This window comes from Macaca nemestrina, chromosome 8 (genome assembly GCF_043159975.1).
Source record: "Macaca nemestrina isolate mMacNem1 chromosome 8, mMacNem.hap1, whole genome shotgun sequence".
NCBI lineage: Eukaryota > Metazoa > Chordata > Mammalia > Primates > Cercopithecidae > Macaca > Macaca nemestrina.
Genome location: NC_092132.1, coordinates 123,983,309 through 124,003,309, shown reverse-complemented (window position 1 = coordinate 124,003,309; position 20,001 = coordinate 123,983,309). Strand labels below are relative to the sequence as shown.

Genomic DNA, 20,001 nt, shown 5'->3' with positions numbered 1-20,001 from the left:
GCACATTCTCAGGCTTTTGAACAGTTCCCATCGTGGCATGTATTCCTTCAGTGCTTTGTTGTACTGAGAATGAAAGAAAAGAAACAAAAAGGAAAACTATGATGTTTTTAAACTTGGATTTTGCTGTTGTTAAAATAGTAGGAAACTCTAACATGATCTTTTCTTAGTCTTATATTCAGATATCCTGAAGCAACTTGAATAATGTCCTGTTTCTTGCCCCCACCCAGCCCTTGATTGGATCCTTCTCCTCACACCTCCTCTTTTTTTGAGACAGAGTCTTGCTCTGTCGCCCCGGCTGGAGTGCAATGGCACAATCTCAGCTCACTGCAACCTTCGCCTCCCAGTTCAAGTGATTCTCCCTGCCTCAGCCTCTGGAGTAGCTGGGATTACAGGCGCCTGCCACCACACCCAGCTGATTTTTGTGTTTTTAGTAGAGACGGGCTTTCACCATATTGGCCAGGCTTGTCTCAAACTCCTGACCTCAGGTCACCTGCCTGCCTCAGCCCCGCAAAGTGCTGGGATTACAGGCGTGAGCCGCTGTGCCTGTCCCACACTTCCTTTTAAATGGAGACAGAAGCAAGCACTGTCACCTGTACCTCACACAAGGAGAAACTGGGCCTCAAGGTGATTCAGTGGAGGTGCATTGCTGCTCCTATGAGGCTTGAGGCCAGGTTTTCTGCTACTCTGATAGCCTCTTAGGCATTTTACCTTTCACAGAGTACTTTTCCATTATTTTATAAAGACCTCCTTCAGGGCCAGATTCCACAGTTTTATGGTTAGAACTTGGTTTCAACAGAAAATCTTGAAAAATTACAATTTACTTTTAGTTACACTTCAGGTCAACTAGGATGTCCTGTTTAGAAGCAGGGCTCCAAGCCTTTTTAAAGAACAGTTTATCTTTCTTTTAAACAAATGAAGGTATTACACAGCTCACAGATGGAAGGCAGGTTGCCACATTAAAATAAACTAGTGCATGGTTTCCTTTTCCCAAATAACTTTCCTCTTAAAGTGAGGGTATGGGAGAGTGGATTAAAAGTATAGATTGCCACATACAGACACTTTAAAATCAACGAGCATAGTAACTAGTCAGCGTTTTAATATTCATTTAAAAGTAAGTTGCTTAAAAACCCTGGAGGTAGACTATTTAATCATTTGCATGCTAGTTTCTAAGAATTCATAATTAAGCAATTCAGCATGAAATGGATTTATAGATGGACTATCTTAGATTTGGTACCCTGTAGCAGGCAGACTTATTTTCAGTCTGGTGGAAACACTGGATGGTTTCAACCTGGTATCTGTTTGCCTTTACTCCGTAAACCCACAACTGGACTTTGAGGAGGAGGGTGGAAAGGATATCATGGGAGGTCACTTCAGGTAGAGTCAGTCCCTGTGATACTGACTGGCAGCTCCCAGGTCATGAGCGAATGGCAGCCTTGGTAGTATGCCTCCACTGCTGTCCAGGCCTTCAGTCCCACTCCTTGTCTTGGAATTCATGACACTTGAAAGAGAAGAAGTCATCTCATAAAGTGCTGCGTAGTGTTTCCAGAGCTGCATGGCTGTGAAAACATAACTGGAGTTATAAAAACTGGCACAGTCTTTTATAACAACAGGTAAATGCAGTGACCAGTTTATTTGTGGCTTTTGGTTTCCCACTGCCTGAAAGAAAAAAAAAAAAAAAAAGTATGTGTGTTGTTTTTGAAAACTAAAGGAAGGGCTTTCATTTAAAAATAAGCTTCAGAATAGTTACTTCTCCTTTGCCTTTTATGGTACTGACTGATGAAAGGCAGATAATATATCTGGTAAAAATCCTACAATGTATATTAAAATGAGTAAAAAAATCAAAAAATAGGGTGACTAGCCAGTGTCTTAATATTTTTGAAAAAATAGACTCCTTGAAAAGCCCTGGAGGTAGAAAATTTAATTACTTTGCATGCCAAAAGAAATGTTTCCATCCTGGGGTCTTGTACAGGCTGAGGGTGCTGGATTATAACAGTGTTTCATTTTTTGTAACTGACTACAGTAGAAGTGGTGGACAACAACACATTTCACTCTCCTGGGCTTCTGAGGTCTTCAGATTCACACCTGCCATTTCAATGCCCTGAGACTTGGAAGATTTCTTTCTCCTATCTCTCCAAGCTAAAATCATTTAATCATATCCTGTCATTGACTGTTCTGTTTATAATAAACTTCCTGTGTAAAATGACATAAAGAATTGCTTCAGCCATTGATACAGTGTCTGTACTCATGGGGCTTTGTTGTTTAGGCAAGACTGAGATGTCTTTCATTATTTAGTGGGTGTTTTGATAATAGGTCATGTGAATGCTGTCTGTCAAGCAAAGCAACAGTGCTTTGCACAGGAACTGAGTTGAGATTCTGATAGATAGGGATTATTATCTCCGCTGTCTCGTGCACCCCAGACAGTTTTCTCTTTGGAATAGCTCACGTTATTTCAGGCTCTCTAGGAGTGTGAGTGAGACTAGCGTCTTTCTCAGGGAAAACTGCCATTTTACTGATTTGTTTCCCAGCAGGAAACAGTCTGTTGGTGATGGATATACTGCTAAGAATAGAGAAAAATGAGAAACTACAGATACTTGCACAGGCTTCAGGTGCAAATTTCATTCATTGAGACATTTAGCCCATTTGTTTGTAACAAATCTACCAAATCTCTCTCATCTTTTAGGGACTGGGGGACGGTAGGCAAGTAGAACAGTGTTATTCCAGGAATTGTCATTAGCCCGAAACTATTATATAATGATTGTGTTCCTTTTCTATCATATTTCAGTCACAGTATCATTTCAAGTGTCCCTCAGAAAGATGTCACATCCATAGATGGCACCTTGTAGGGAGGAAGCAGCAGTCAAGGGTCATTAGTACTAGAACACAGGCCTTTCCTGTCAAGTGCTTTGTCCTCCATATCACTCTGCCTGCCTTCACGAGACGCCTTAACAAGGCTGCATTCACGTGTCTGAGAGATCATCAGTACAGGTTCTAAGGACGAACAGGTTGTAAGAAGAAGGTGATGATCAAACGTGGCATTTTACATCCTCAGTCCTTAGTTATGAAAAATATGGGCATTCCCGAGGGCTGTCATAAGTGGCCGGAAATCAGGGTCTGTAAAGTCCAAGGTACGGGAGAACTGGAAGCAATGAATAACTCATGTTTGAGGTACAGAGATGATTGTACCCAGTGTTACCATTTACAGAGAAGGCATCCAAGCCATAATAAACAAAATGCTAGACTAGATGTCACTGGGCAGAGCTGGGGTTGGGGGGTATTGGGAAGTAGAATATCACTAGGTGATAGTTAGGTAATTCATTGCTGGCATTTTATCCAGACACCAGAGGAACATGATCTTTGCAAGTATATTTGTTATCTGTCCTACCTCCACTCCCTACAATAATTTTTAGAAATACTACCAGTGAGTGCATAGGGATGATCCGCATTTCATTTCTTTCAGTGTGGTTCATGTAATTCTGTCATCTTTGACTTCTATAATGATGCCTCGGTAGGGAAGAGTGCCAAATGGTCCTTAGCCCTCAAATTCCTGCCAATCACTGAGTTGTTGGTAGTATTCTCTACTACAGGGGATATACCAGGACAATTAGCTTTAGTTCAAAACCATTTATCGTATCAGAGAATGTGGGAGACTGGCTCCTGGCACTTGTTTGTGTCATATGAGATATGCTATTTGTCTAAAAACTATCCTTTTCACATTTGTTACTGTTTGCTAGTCAGAACTTCCAAAATCTTTTCCTTGGAGATTTCCTTCCAAAAATGTCAGTATCTCCTGACTCTCAGAGCAAATTGAGGGTTACTGTTCTTAGCAGGTGTCTCATGCTGCCTTGAAGTATGGTTACTTGGTACAAATGTCTTCTTTCCCCTTCCTTGTGGATTCGTTGTGGCCTCTGTAACAGTATTTCTCAGTGTGTGTTCTATGGGCTGCCTATATCTGTATCATTTAGAGTCCTTGTTAATAAGGCAAATTCCAGGGGCGCAACCTTACTTAGAGTATCCAGGATTCTTCACTTTAAATAGCCATCATACTCTCCCTGTGGTCCTTATGTTTGGGTAACCATTCATGAAGAATCTTGTAATATGGTCTGTGTACCTGACAGCTAGTTTGAATCGCGGAATCTCAGCCCCCACATTAGATCTACTAAATTAGAATCTACATTTTAGTAAAACGCTACATGAAAACAAGGATGCAAATTGCTTTGTAACTCTTTATAAGTAGGAAGCACTCATTAATTAATCACTGTTGGTTTGTGGGTCTGCTTTTCATATATTTTACTTTTCCAAAAAAAAAAACCCAGCTTTTAGCTTCTTGGAAATTTTGGGGGTGTCTCAGAAGAACTGTTCTCTTATTACATTATTCGCAGTAAAGAATAATAGTGAAAGTTCATGCTATCACTAGTATAAGCACAGATTTAGTTGTTTCCTCCTAAATAACTGCAGAAGTACCTTATAAAATCTAATTGCAAATCTGTTTCTTATACAAAAGGGTCTAATTCTTCTCTGCCTGTATGAGATTCACTCAGGGCCTGACTCAAAGGCCTCTGCTCCAAGATCAAGAACATCTTCTCAACAATCTTCAGTGGCACTTGGCAATAGGAGATTTCAAGGGCCACAATCTCATCTCAGTGGGAGTAGGTACAATTGAATGTTATTTGTATGTTCTTTTAAAACTAGAAAACCTTCCTGTGGATTTAGTCATGTTTCCCAAATGTGCATGATTAGGAAATTCATCTGTATTACTTATTAAAAATTCATACCCCTAAGCCTCATCCCCAGATCAACTGAATCAGAATCTCTAGGAGGGAGCCCCAGCAGTCTCTTAACAGATATCCTGGACAGTCTTGTGATCAGGCATATTTAATAAATACTGAATTATGTGATCCTTCCCCCAGCAGATTACCTTTCTGATTATATTTTTTAGCTGATATCATTCCTTTTGTTTTCTTGAACATACATTACCCCAAGAGCAGTAAAGAGGAAGCTCAGGATTGCTAGCTTAGTATTGAAAACCAGAAAGTGTGTATAACTAAATACTGCATAATATTGTTTGTCCAGGACTTAAACATACTTGATTAATAAGTATTAACTTAGCATGAGTTTATTAACTTATTGATTAACTTATGCATACTGTTGTCTTTTCCATGGACAGTGTCCTGAAGATTGGAAGTGTTACATTTAGTCTGCATGTAGAGGAAACAAGATCTAAAATAGAAAAATGGTGAACTGTCATGAAATATGTGGGGAAAAGAAAGAAAGATCAGACTGTTACTGTGTCTATATAGAAAGAAGTAGACATAAGAGACTCCATTTTGTTCTGTATTTGAGATGCTGTTAATCTGTGACCCTACCCCCAACCTTGTCCTTGCAAGAGACATGTGCTGTGGTGACTCAAGGTTTAAAGGATTTTGGGCTGTGCAGGGTGTGCTTTGTTAAACAAGTGCCTGAAGGCAGCTTGCTGGTTAAAAGTCATCACCATTCTCTTAATCTCAAGTACCCAGGGACACGTACACTGCCAAAGGTCTCAGGGACCTCTGCCTAGGAAAGCTAGGTATTGTCCAAGGTTTCTCCCCATGTGATAGTCTGAAATATGGCCTCGTGGGAAGGGAAAGACCTGATCGTCCCCCAGCCTGACACCCGTGAAGGGTCTGTGCTGAGGAGGATTAGTACAAGAGGAAGGCCTCTTGGCGGTTGTTGGCAGTTGAGATGGAGAAAGGCATCTGTCTCCTGCCCGTCCCTGGGCAATGGAACATCTTGGTGTAAAACCCGATTGTATGTTCTGTTTACTGAGAAAGGAGAAAACCGCCTTAGGGCAAAAGGTGGGACTTGCTAGCGCAATGCTGCTCTTTATGCACTAAAAAGGGTTATGGAGATGTTTGCATATGCATATCAAGGCACAGCACTTTTCCTTAAACTTATGTCACAGAGATCTTTATTCATATGTCTTACTGTTGACCTCCTTACGATGATCCTATTATCCTGCCACTCCCCTTTTTCTAAGATGGTAAAGATAATTATCAGTAAATACTAAGGGAACTCAGAGACCGGTGCCGGCGTGGCTCCTCTGTATGCTGAGCGCCAGTCCCCTGGGCCCACTTTTTCTTTCTCTATACTTGTCTCTGTGTCTCATTTCTTTTCTCAAGTCTCTTGTTCCACCTAACCAGAAACGCCCACAGGTGTGGAGGGGCAGGCCACTCCTTCAAAATACATTAGGAGTGTTTGTGTAGGGGCTGACGGGGAGTTATATGTGTGATTTGCCATGTCTTATTCTGCAACTCCTTTTCTTAACATTAAACTTGTGAATGTGCTTCAACCTCAGGGACAAATTATTGTTATTTAGAGAAATGAATTATGCATTCTTTTCTTTATAATTACATAGTTTATGTACCATCCTTTTTGAACTTAGCAAAAGGATTTGTTTCTTGTAAAGAAATTGTTGGCCTCTAATTTAGTATTGGAGTAATCCTTGTGTCTCAGACAAAAAGATAAATTATCAAATACTTTAGGGTACTACTGTGTTACACATTGTTGAATCTATTATTTGTGTGTGTCAATCCATGATTAAATTAGGTAGTGTTATCTAATTTGCGTTCTCAAATTCTTGTTTTGTTTGTTTGTTTGTTTTTTGAGACAAAGTCTCACTCTGTTGCCCAGGCTGGAGTGCAGTGGTATGAACTTGTGTCACTGCAACCTCCACCTCCCAATTCACGCAATTCTCCTGCCTCAGCCTCCCAAGTAGCTGGGATTACAGGCGCCCGCCATCACACCCAGTTAATTTTTATATTTTTAGTAGCGACAGGGTTTCGCCATTTTGGCCAGACTGGTCTCAAACTCCTGATCTCAAGTGATCTGCCTGCCTTGGCCTCCCAAAGTGTTGAGATTACAAGCATGAGCCATCACGCCGGGCCTCAAATTCTTGCATTTTGTAGATCAGTTCATGGGTTTAAATTCTTGCTTATGATGGATAGGTGAGAAGGGAGTCTTTTCATTTTACAACTAAATTCCTGACCGTTTCTGTGAAATAATTTAAATACTATCCAGCTAGGGCTTTTTCTAAGTGAGCGTGTCATTCCAATGCATGAGGAAACTTAGATCCCCAGTCTGAGGAAATTTAAATCTGTGATTCAAAGTTATAATGATAGGTGAATGAATACCTTGCCTACTCTCAAGGAATTTATAATTAAATTGGAAAGGACCTAACTAAAACCTGTGAAACAATTAAAAAAACAGTAAGTCCTGACTGTGGTATAAACAATGCAGTAGAAGTACAGAAGAGAAAAAGAAAGAATTGGCGCAGTGGAGAAAGCTGCTTTGGGGAAGGAGAGTTTAATTTGGGCTTCTAAGAGTAGAAGAGAGCCTTCTCTGGAAGTAAAGAATAATTATAAAAGACAATGCAGGCCGAAAGTGGTGACTCATGCCTGTAATCCTAGCACTTTGGGAGGCCAAGGCGGGTGGATCACGAGGTCAGTTGATCGAGACCACCCTGGCCAACATGGTGAAACCCCAACTCTACTAAAAATACAAAAAAATTAGCCAGGCATGGTGCTGGGCGCCTGTAGTCCCAGCTACTCGGGAGGCTGAGGCAGGAGAATGGTGTAAACCCGGGAGGCAGAGCTTGGAGTGAGCCGAGATCGCGCCACTGCACTCCAGCCTGGGTGACAGAGCGAGACTCCGTCTCAAAAAAAAATTAAATAAATAAAAATAATGAAAGACAGTGCTTTTATTTGGGAATAAGCAATGTGTGGTATTAAGACTGACCCAGTAGAACCCAGGGAAGTAATGTATGGAACATTTGAAGGCCAGAGGTTTGGGGATTTTGTTTTGATATAGTTGAAAGAAACTGATCCCTGCTAGCAGTGTTTTTTGTTTTTTTTTTTTTTTTTTTGAGACGGAGTCTCGCTCTGTCGCCCAGGCTGGAGTGCAGTGGCGCAATCTTGGCTCACTGCAAGCTCCGCCTCCCGGGTTCACGCCATTCTCCGGCCTCAGCCTCCCGAGTAGCTGGGAATACAGGCGCCCGCCACTGCGCCCAGCTAATTTTTTCTATTTTTAGTAGAGACGGGGTTTCACCATGGTCTCGATCTCCTGACCTTGTGATCCGCCCGCCTCGGCCTTCCAAAGTGCTGGGATTACAGGCGTGAGCCACCGCGCCCGGCCACTAGCAGTGTTGAGAGGTCAGAAGAGCAATAATTTTGTTGTGTGTGTGTTTTTTAATGCATTTCGAAAACCAGATGTGTGTCTTTCTGTGTGTATGTTATATATGTATCTGATGTTTGTTGCTTTTTAACATCTCTAATTTTTGTCATCTAAGGTGACACTGCAAATAAAATTGAAAATTTCTGATGAATAGTATACTCTCCAGCAAAGATGAAAGACATTTGGGCAAAAAAGGTGATACTTGTGCTAGCCTTAAAGGGTCATCTAAGGGCTGTGAGCCAGTTGTGTAGGCGCTGCTTACACTTGATGGTGTTGAGGGATGAGGTGTAAGGCTAAGGGTCCATATTCTTATTCTCTGGGTCCATAGTACTTTTGACACAGTTTCAGTTACCAAAAAAGTATTGCATATGGTGTGTGGTATTAACCACACTGAAAAGATTTTTGAAAAAATCATGGTTATATTGTAGTTTGGCATAGACATATACAGTCTTTTAAGATTTCTGATGAGATTTTGGGTTTTATTATATTTAGAATATTTGGAAATTCTTTCACTGGGGTCGGAACAAATGACCTGTAATTAACAATAGCTTAGATGTGGCCCTGCAAGAGTGATTGAGAACCTTTGGGTCACACGCAGTGGCTCATGAGGTCAGGAGTTCAAGACCAGCCTGGCCAAGATAGCGAAACCCTGTCTCTACTAAAAATACAAAAATTAGCTGGGCACAGTGGTGTGTGCCTGTAGTCCCAGCTACTTGGGAGGCTGAGGCAGAGAATTGCTTGAAACCCCAGAGGCAGAGGTGGCAGTGAGCCAAGATCACACCACTGTACTCCAGCTTAGAAGACAGAGGGAGACTCCATCTCAAAAAAAAAAAAAAAAAGAACTTTCAGAACCTTGGCACAACAGAACTGCATATCTGGGATGTTGGTCGTATCTTTATTTGGTCGTACTAAAACACAGACTCTCTGGCACTGTGAGAACTGTCTTGCCCGCACATATCATTGCCTGTGTTCTGGCCAATGCTGGCCTGTCATACCAGGTTCCAAAGATCACTGACAGGCTGGGTCGTGTCAGCTCTGAAAGATCCTTCATATGCCCCTAGGTTCTGACAATTTTGAGAGAATCCTTTCTCAGTTGAGAATAGTTTTGGGAACTGCCCAAGATGTTTGAAATTCACAAAATGGAAAATAATTGAGCTGGTTTCTGTAAAATATGCTGTTTTATTTGTGCTCTTTACAGATATATTACAAATCTGTATTTTCAGTCACAGGTTAAACTTTGTAAAGTAATTCCAAATTCCTGAAAGGTGGTGGTGGTGGGGTAGTATAAATAAGCATTTCAGACTGGAAATTCAGTATTAATAATGAAATATTTGTGTTTAATTTGTTTAGTGATATGCAGTTTGTTAAGTGGTAATGTTCTTTTTCTTTGATAGCAATTGAAGCAGTGTTATGGGTAACTTCTCAAAATATCTGTAGCTAAATGAAATCCTAAGTTTTAGAATTTGATTTACATTCTTTTTTTTTTTTTTTTTTTGAGACAGTCTTGCTCTGTCATCTAGTCTTCTAGTCTGGAGTGTAGTGGTGCGATCTCGGCTCCAACCTCTGCCTCCCGGGTTGAAGTGATTCTCCTGCTTCAGCCTCCTGAGTAGCTGAGATTATAGGCGCACACCACCACACCCCGCTAATTTTTAGTAGAGACAGGTTTTCACCATTTTGGTCAGGCTGGTCTCGAACTCCTGACCTCATTATCTGCCCACCTCAGCCTCCCAAAGTGCTGGGATTACAGGCGTGAGCCACCGCCCTGGCCTTGATTTACATTCTTTAAGTACTTTTTCTGTCCCTGCTAGCAGAAAGTGTAATGGGGTAGCACTTGAGGAATTTATATATTCATCCCTCAGTATTTGTGGGGGATCGGTTCCAGGACTTCTGAGGATACCAAAACCTGGATGCCCAAGTCTCTGATATAAAATGGGTATGGTATTTGCATATAACCTATGCACATCCTCCTGTATATTTGCATCATCTCTAGATTACTTATAATAGCTAATATGATATAAATGCTATGTAAATAGGTATACTATAATGTGTAGGGAATGATGACCCAAAAAAGTCTGTACATGTTCACTACAGATGCATTTTTTTTTTCCTCAGAATATTTTTGATCTGTGGTTGGTTGAATCCATGATGTGGAACCCACAGATATGGAGGGCCTACAGAATTTGTTTAACAAAACCTTGGGTCATACTTAGTCTGCCTGTCAGGTACTTTTCTGAAGGTTCTACAAATATTCACTGATTTATTCCTCTTAGCAACCCTATGAGGAAGGTTTTGTTACTCCTATTTTACAGATGACACTAAGCACTCATTTAATTAATAGTTGGTCCAAGATTGCTTAGCTAATTGGTGTTGGACCTGGGATTCAAACCCAGGCAATCTGACTCCAGAGTTTATAGCTTTAACACTATGGTCTGCTGAGTAATTCTTTCACAAGAAAAAAAAACAAAAACAAGTAGATTTAGTCATGGCTCTTAGGTCAGTGTCTGTGATGAACTGGTTGCACATCAGTAATTCTGCAGTTCATTTACCTTGTTTTGCACTGGCAATTCTGTGCTAAATTCTTTAAATTTGTGGCCTCAAACACTGTTGTTGCTGTTTTGAGACAAGATCTCACTGTCACTCAGGCTGGAGTGCAGTGGTGTAAACATGGCTCACTGCAGCCTCAACCTCCTTGGGCTCAGGTGATCCTCCTGCTTCAGTCACCTGTGTAGCTGGGACCAAAGGCATGGGCCACCACATCCAGAGCTAGCTTTTGTAAAGATGGGGTCTCACTTTGTTGCCTCCCAAAGTGATGGGATTATAGGCATGAGCCACCACACCCAGCATGTTGGCCTTTTTTGTTTGTTTGTTTTGTTTTTTTTTGTTTTTTTTGAGATGGCGTCTCGCTCTGTCACCCAAGGTGGGGTGCAGTGGCACAATCTCCGCTCACTGCAACCGCCACCTCCTGGGTTCAAGTGATTCTCCTGCCTCAGCCTCCTGAATAGATGGGATTATAGGCGTGTGCCACCACACCTGGCTAATTTTTATATTTTTAGTAGAGACAGAGTTTCACTATGTTGGCCAGGCTGGTCTCGAACTCCTGACCTCAAGCGATTCTCCCACCTTGGCCTCCCAAAGTGCTAAGATTACAGGCATGAGCCACTGCACCAAGTGGGGTTTTTTTGTTTTGTTCTTTGTTTTTAGATAATGGGATCTCTGTTGCTCAGGCTTTCCTTGAACTCAGCCTCCTGAGTAGCTGGGACTACAGGCATGAACACTGCCCAGCTTCATTCTGTTTTAATTATTACATGAACCATAAATAGATTGTACATTTTAAATAAATGTGTGGTGAAAAGTGGCTTGATTGACAGGTTCTCAATGACAAGAACTAGGTCTTCCCAGCTGGTGTTTTGTGACCTCTGTATGCTTTTAACAAAAGCCTTTCGTTATACCTGTGGAGTTGGAATGGAACTTGGAGATCGACTCTTACACACTTTCATTTCATAAATAAGGAAACTGAGGCCCAACAAGATCAGTCCCGAAGGCCTCAACAGTTTGCTTTAAAACAGAAGCATGATTTAAACCACAGTCCTCAATTTAATGGTCTTTTCCTCCCGTTATAGTCATTGAAAATTTATATAATGCCAGATTAAATATCTCAATAAACTTTAAAAAATACTTTAGATCAATTTAAAAGCACATATAATCATGCTAACCTAGGTTATTTCTCAACCACAAACCTCGCCTTTTTTTTCCTCTCACATTTGTTGTCTTTTGTTGTTTCCAGCAGGCACATAACATTGCTAGTTTTACATCATAGCAAGTCTTGTAAGATCTGTGTCTCTACATAATTACACATGCATATAAGCAGCATATAAACTTAATATTGACTTGATTCATACAACCACATAAATAGTTAACAGACATAATTAGGTGGTTATCAGATCAAACAAATATGTCTTTGGTGGAGAGTACTGAGTAGGCTGGGGCGTATTAATTGTAGCCTAAATGTACTGAATGTATTCTGAAATTTGAAATGCATACAATTGGAGAAGCTAATCTAAACTAACAATCCAAACTTACAAATATCTAAACTTAAAAATGGAAGTTTGTTCTTTTACTGGAAGTACTCATTATCAGCACTGGGCTTCATAGTATTAAGTAAATTAGTTTGTGAATTAGAGAAAGGCACTAATGTAAAATATGTTATGTTCTAAAAACTTGTATTTCAGCCATGTGGTGGTCTAAATAGTGGCTGAATGGAATTTTTCTGTAGAAACAGTTTTAGAAAAGTGGGTGATTCTTAGTAGAGAGCTCACCAAAGCCCCATTAGGCTACATAAACATCTGTGCTCTGTGAACGTCCCTAGGCTTGACCCTCTTAGTCTTTTTCCTGGTATTAGCTTCAAAATATTTTACATTTATATTCTTGCTATTTATTTTCTATATTACGTGAGATACATCTGGAATTAAGTCTAGATGTTAAAGCAGACTATAGCTAAGATTTCTTACAGTACCATAAAAAGTAGTGATTAAACAAATCAGGAAAATTTTAAGTTGAAATACCTCTTTTTTTAAAAAGAGTCATGTTTATTTTATTGCCTTTTAGATTATTGCATCTAGTAAATTAAAAATCAACGGAGCTGGGTGTGGTGGCTCACACCTGTAATCCCAGCACTTTGGGGAGGCTGAGGTGGGTAGATCAATTGAGCTCAGGAGTTCAATAAATGTTTTGACATTTTGTATTTCTCTACCAAAAATACGGAAAATTAACCAGGCATTGTGGCATACACCTGTGGTCCCATCTACTTGGGAAGCTGAGGTGGGGGAGGATTTCTTGAGTCTGGTAGGTGGAGTTTGTAGTGAGCCGCGATCACACCGCTGCATTCCAGCCTGGGTGAAGGTGAGACCCCATCTAAAAAAAGAAAATAACGGGAAAAAGACCAGTCTTCTGGTGGGACTTTAAAATAGAAATGCATATGCACCCCTAACTGCATAGCTGCTACTGCCTAGCTTTACCAACTGATACCAATCTCTTCATTGATGATGATACAATTATTTATTCCTGACAGCATTATGGCATCATAAACAAGTGATTTATATAGTTTTAATCTAAATAGGCTCCAAATAAAAAGTGACTTGATAACTTTTAGGGACAATTTTTCTTCAAAAGTTTTAAATATTAAAATTTATTTAACGTATACTGAAATTTGCTTAACTAAACTTTTAAGTTTGACCTCATCGTAGTTTCATATATAGTTTTTGTTTGTTTGTTTTTGGGAGGCGGAGCCTCGCCCTGTCGCCCAGGCTGGAGTGCAGTGGCGCTATCTCAGCTCATTGCAACCTCTGCCTCCTGGGTTCAAGTGATTCTCCTGTCTCAGCCTCCTGAGTAGCTGGAACTACGGGCCCCCACCACCACGCCCGGCTAATTTTTTGTATTTTTTAGTAGAGACGGGGTTTCACCATGTTAGCCAGGATGGTCTTGATCTCCTGACCTTGTTTTCCATCTGCCTTGGCCTCCCAAAGTGCTGAGATTACAGAAGTGAGCCACCGCATCCTGCCTCACGTACAGTTCTAAGAATACAGAGAGATCACTTGTGCCCTTTGCCTAGTTTCTGCCTGTAGTAACATCTTAGAAAACTGTAGCACAATGTCACAATCAAGAAGTTGATATAATCCACTAATTTTGTTTCTGTGAAGTTTTATTATATGTGTAGGTTCATGGATCCACCACCACAGTCAAGTTAGTGGGGAACAAGTCCCCACTACAAAGATCCCTAAGGTAGCTTTCGAGTATGTTAGATAAGTGGGATTATGCATTATGTAATTGGCTTTTTTTACTTAGTGTAATTCCCTTGAGAGTCATTCAAGTTGTTGCTTGTATTGGTAGTTTATTTATTCTCAATGCTGACTAGTAGCCCATGTTAAGTATATATCTAGTTTGTTTAACCATTCAGGTTTTTGTGTGAACTTGAGTTTTTATTTCTTTAGAATAGGTACCCAAGGGTACAACTGCTAGATTGTTTGGAAATTGCATAGTTTGATAAGAACCTGTTTTCTAGTGTGGTTGTACCTTTTTGCATTCCCAACAGCAACATATGTGAGAGATTTCTGTTTCTCTGCATCTTCACCAGCACCAGTATTATCACTGTTTTTGTGTCATGTGAGATACAATCAGGTATGGATTTTAATGTAAATATAAAGTAGCTAAAATATCATATACTACAATAAAAAGTGATGATTAAACAAATCAGTAATATTATAAAATTAAGTAACATTATACTTAATTTTTTCTTTTTTTTGGAGACAGAGTCTTGCTCTGTCACCCAGGCTAGAGTGTAGTGATGCAATCTCGACTCACTCCATTCTCCTCCTTCTGGGTTCAAGTGGTTTTCCTGCCTCAGCCTCCTGAGTAGCTGGGTTTATAGGTATCTGCCACTACGCCCAGCTAAGTTTTGTATTTTTAGTAGAGGTGAGGTTTCACCATGCTAAAGGTGAAGGGGATTAAGCTCCACTTCTTTAAGGGAGGAATATCAAAGAAATTGTGGACGTAGTTTAATATGAGGAAACTTAGGAACGGAAAAGTTAAGTGATTTGTCCAAGTGCATACCTTGTGAGTTGCAGAACCTGGATTTGAATCCCAGCAGACTCCATGTGTTTTTGGTTGTTCTGTGAACCATATGCTTTGAGCACTTAACCTCTTGAGTGCATATTCGAACTCACAAGGTTTGGTGGCCCCTTGCCTGTAATCCCAGGACTTGGGGAGGTGGAGGCAGGAGGATCACTTGATCCCAAGAGTTCAAGACCAGTCTAGGCAGCATAGGGAGAACTCATTTCCACAAATACGGAAAACAAAAAAATTAGGCCCGCTGTGAATACCTGTTGTCTCAGCTACTTGGCAAGCTTAGGCAGGAGGATCTTTTTGAGCCAAGGAAGTTGAGGCTGCAGTGAGCTATGATTGCGCCAGTACAACCTGTTTCTTTAAAATAAAAAAAAGTTTTAATGACTTTCTTCATACTTACGTGTTCATATCTAGATATTCATGAGTGATATGGCCCTCTCTTTTATATCTGGTTTAGTACTTTGACCCAATTTTTACATTCACTCATTTAGTTGATAGATACTGATCACCTCCTGCCAAGTACTGGGATGCTCACTGTCATATGGGAAAGAACTTTCAGTTTAAAGATGAACTAACTGGCCTGGCACCAAGAAATTTAAACTATATATCGGGCAATTTCTGATAACTAAATATTGGGAAATAAACTGCCCCCCACCCCAGCTTTCTAGTTCACACCTTCTCTAATTGTTAGAAGCACGGTGCATAGTTTTAAGAATGCATTGTAAACTGAAGTTGGCAATGGGATGAAGTTCCTCAGAGTTTGTATATTGCTAATATCAAAAGCAATAAATACTTGAGAGTCCTGGGCAGTGTTGGAACTGTGAACTGCCACTGTCTAATTTTTTTTTCCTGGTACTTTAAATGACCACGAAGAACTGTGTGTCGTCTGGGTTAGTTTTAAGTAGGTAGTTTGAGAGAAATGAAATGACTCGTTTCTTTGAAGAACTCTGCTTTGTAAAATGAGTCACCAAATTATGCTAAAGGAGAAAGGAAGAGAGGTCTTAGAATTTTGATCTTTTTCATATTCTGTGCTTATATTTCATTTTGTCAGTCCATAGAAAAGTCTTTATTGTGGTAATCATTTTGACATTAAACTTCAGGGTACTTAGGATTAAACCATAAGGGCATGTGCACCTTAGGGCATTAGAATGCAACTTTATGTTCATAATACACTGGACTGATGTATACATTAAAAAACTTAATGTTTTAGCATGTATGCAGTGAAATTGTGTGAAAAGTAACATTTCATAGGCTGACCAGGGTTGAAATAGAGCAAGCCATCTAACAATTAGTTAGAAGAACTAAAGGATGGAGTAAGAACAGGACCAGAGTTAAGGGATGAAGCATCCTGCCTTTATAAGGAACTTCTTTGTTGAACTCTAAGGATTTGACAACCATGTTTCTTGTTTGACAGCATTCAGTGAATTTCCTAATACTGAGGTTAAGTTCTCTCATATATACACACATATAGTTTCCTGTCTAGTCTAATTCAAACCTTAAATTCTTAATTTGTATCTGATATACCTCTTTCCCCCTGTGTCTGAGAGTACTAAGGGAATTTCTTAACGAGGTTAAGTGTTAACATATACAGACACTTCTCTTGCCTATACTTTAGCAGCTTAAAACCCTAGGAATTCTCACCTTTTCTCTTTCCCTTTTAGATATATGGCAGACATGAGGAATGGCCTGAGTTGGAGTTTGCTTCTTAAGAAGTTCTATCAAGCAGGGCGTGGTGGCTCACGCCTGTAATCCCAGCACTTTGAGAGGCCGAGGCAGGTGGATCACCTGAGGTCAGGAGTTCGAGACCAGCCTGGCCAACATGGTGAAACCCCGTCTCTGCTAAAAATACAAAAATTAGCCAGGTGTGATGGCAGGCGCCTGTAATCCCAGCTACTCAGGAGACTGAGGTAGGAGGATCGCTTGATCCTGGGAGGCACAGGTTGCAGTGAGCTGAAATTGTGTCACTGCATTCCAGCCTGGGTGACAGAGTGAGACTCGGTCTCAAAAAAAGAAAAAAAGAAGTCCTATCAAAGTCAGAGCTTATGAAACATGCTGATTAGAAGTCAGCACTGAATTGGGCTGGGATTGACTCCTCAAAGATTGAACATAGTGGTGTGGTGTACCCAGTGCTAACTTGCTGTCCCTCTTCCCCAAGCATGTCTGAGCAGTGCTCAGGTTCTGCCTTTATGAATTATGGAACATCATTGTTCTTCTCTTTTCCACCTGTGCTCCCATTAGTCTTCCTTCTTTCCATCATCCTGCCGAAAACTTTGTGATCACCTTGGCAAAGGGACCTTGGTTTCCATAGGTCCTAAATCAGGGTGTGAATTTGGTTATTCTACAGATTGTGTCAGTAACTGTCACTTAACAGTAAATACTAGTGGATTCCTCAAAACTAGGGAGTCATGCACTGTGGGTAATTATTAATATATGGACGGCTTTTTCTTTTAGAAAGGAAAGAGCAATGATTAATACTAAAATAGGCTAGGTGTGATAGCTTACACCTATAATCTCAATACTTTGGTAGGCTAAGGTGTGAAGATAACTTGAGACCAGGCGTTTGAGACCAGCTTGGGCAAGACCTCGTCCCTACAAAAAACAAACATAGTAAGATTAATTGGATGTTGTGGCACACACCATTAGTCCTAGCTACTTGGTTGGCTGAGGTGGGAGAATCACTTGAGCCCAGGCATTCTAGGCTGCAGTGAGCTATGATCGTACCACTGCACTCCAGCTTGACCAGAGTGAGACCCAAACCTGGGAACCTGGGAGTTCATAACAACAGCACAGTGGCTTTTTTTTTTTTTTTTTTGAGATGGAGTCTTGCTCTGTCACCCAGGCTAGAGTGCAGTGGTGCCATCTCGGCTCACAGCAACCTGTGCCTCCCGGGTTCAAGTGATTCTCCTGCCTCAACCTCCCAAGTACCTGGGATTACAGGTGCCGACCACCACGCTGGCTAATTTTTGTATTTTTAGTAGAGATGGGGTTTCACCATGTTGGTCAGGCTGGTCTCCATTTCCTGACCTCAGATGATCCACCTGCCTCGGCCTCCCAAAGTGCTGGAATTAGAGGCATGAGCCACCATGCCTGGCCAGTGGCCCTTTTTTAAATCCTATGGTTAGTGAATCCTTGGTAACTATAGCAATGTGATCTCCTGAACCAAAGCATGCCTTCCCAGGGCACGAAAAAGGAACAAGTCTTTAAGTCCAATAGGTGACCATTTTCGGGAAGTAAGAACTTGACCACCTGCTTTTCTTGAAGTCAGTGCCAACTAGAAACTGGAGCTTGACCAAAGCCAGTTCGCTTCTGCTGAGCTGCAATCAGAATTAAATGCCTGGCAGACCATTTTAATGGTTGCAGTAATCCATTTTCATGGTGGCAAGGCCTGAATGGGAAATCATACCAAGACAACAAAGCCGCCTTTGGAAATGAGATGACCAGCAGTCCTCAGCAGGGTTGAGTCTTGCAACTTGGTGTTTCAGCTCATGGTTACAAAATAAACAAATAACTTATAGATTATTTAAAAGGAGTAAAAGAATTTAACCAGTGTGTAAAATTTACAAACTGGGCTCTGATGCCCCTCTTGTGTGTTAAAACAACCCAGCTCTATGAGATTTGTGCTGCACGGTTATGTGGAGGCCTTAACTTCTCAGTTTCTGAAACCCAAGTTTATATTACATGGTCTGTCAGAGAGGGATGGCACTGCCATAGTCTTGGAATGGGAGTGATCCCTCTGTTCTTGTCTCAGTAGAGCAGTCACAAAGCAAGAATACTCCTTTGACTGAAACCAGGATGTTTCTGCTCCTGGGGCAACCTTAGTCACTGGTTCCCTTTTTTGGTTAGGATTATTTTTTCAGAAGTAAATACTGACTGTTGGTCAGAATTGAAATGTGAAGCAAGTTACATGAATATATTTTTGCCAGATCAAGCTTGTCCCTGAGGATCAAGGACGGGCAGGAAAATGAGAAAGAGTATTTCTAAGGACAGTGGACACGCTGAGTTTGTATTTCCAAACCAAGGAAATACATTTGGGCTTGGATTTGTTCTCATTTTTAAAATAGTCGTTTATGCTTGTAATTTAAATGCCAAAATGTATAAATACATAAAATGAAGTTTATCTATAATTCTACCTTCCTCTCCACTATTAACATATAGATAACTTGGTATGTATTCCTTTAATACCTTTTTTTCCCCCTTGAGCATGTACTAACTTATAAAAACCCTAAGAGAATTAAACCGGGGATATGGGCAGTTCCTGCTGTTTGCTTTTTCCCTTAATAATTACGAACCTTGTTCTCTGTCAGTAAATCTGGATATCTACTTACTCAGCTTTTTAAATGTGCAAGTTAATGAATTTGGGCTTTTTTTTTTCCCCCCAAAAAAACTTTGTTAATTACGAATTTGATTTGTTGAAATTGGACATATGTATTTGTAAGTATGTTTTAATTATCATAAATTAAAATGTGAATAATTTTCCTAGTAACCATATATTGATCACTATTCTGGTCTATATAGTCCTGAAGTTCTTTTGCACTTTCTCTTTTTGGGTCAGTCTCCATTTCAGTCTATGTCTTACATTTTTCTCCTTGATTCAGATTGATTTTTATCCTACTTCCCTTTCCCCCGTTCTAAATAACCTTTATCTTATAATACTGATCTCTCCTGCCTTTTTGCCATATATGGGTGTTTGTCAGTTGATGTTATGTAACTCTGTTGATACAATTGTGACTGGGAAATGCCATCTTATTTTGTTTGCCATGTCATCAGCTGAACTGTTTACAAGCAAATACTTATATCTCCATGAATATGGGATTATGTATTATGTATATGTACATAATACATAATTATATGTACATATACATACATATGTATATACATAATTATATGTACATATACATATGATTATGTATATGTACATAATACATAATTATGTATTATGGATTTACGTATATTTCTAAATCAGTCAAGAGATATTTATAGAACATACACTCTGTGTCTAGGACTGTTATACACTACAAAAAACAGCCTTCAAACTCTAAAACGCCCATTGAAAGGTTTCATCTGTGAATCCACTGTGTGTTTCAAGAATGGTTTCTCCAAAAGAATGATTCAAACATATAGCACATTTAAAAGCTGCTTTGGGGGTCTTCATTTATATCTTTAAGAATATGGGTAGAT

General features: G+C 40.2%; 1 protein-coding gene and 1 long non-coding RNA gene across 8 annotated transcripts in view; one reads left to right on the top strand and one right to left on the bottom strand.

The window, feature by feature from the left end:
• Nucleotides 1-20,001, top strand: part of LOC105481969 (RNA binding protein, mRNA processing factor) — a 189,409-nt gene that overhangs the window by 64,203 nt on the left and 105,205 nt on the right. Inside the window, exon 4 of one of the 7 annotated variants that reach the window (XM_071068426.1) lies at nt 4,502-4,646. The exons of the other annotated variants lie outside the window; for them this stretch is intronic. Coding sequence (XP_070924527.1) covers nt 4,524-4,646 — 123 coding nt within the window. The 5' untranslated portion in view covers nt 4,502-4,523. The remainder of the gene's footprint in view (nt 1-4,501; nt 4,647-20,001) is intronic. 7 annotated transcript variants of the gene reach the window in all.
• Nucleotides 1-20,001, bottom strand: part of LOC105481968 (uncharacterized) — a 64,818-nt gene that overhangs the window by 10,178 nt on the left and 34,639 nt on the right. The window contains exon 2 of the long non-coding RNA XR_011607128.1: nt 1,401-1,556. This is a non-coding gene — a long non-coding RNA (uncharacterized lncRNA). The remainder of the gene's footprint in view (nt 1-1,400; nt 1,557-20,001) is intronic.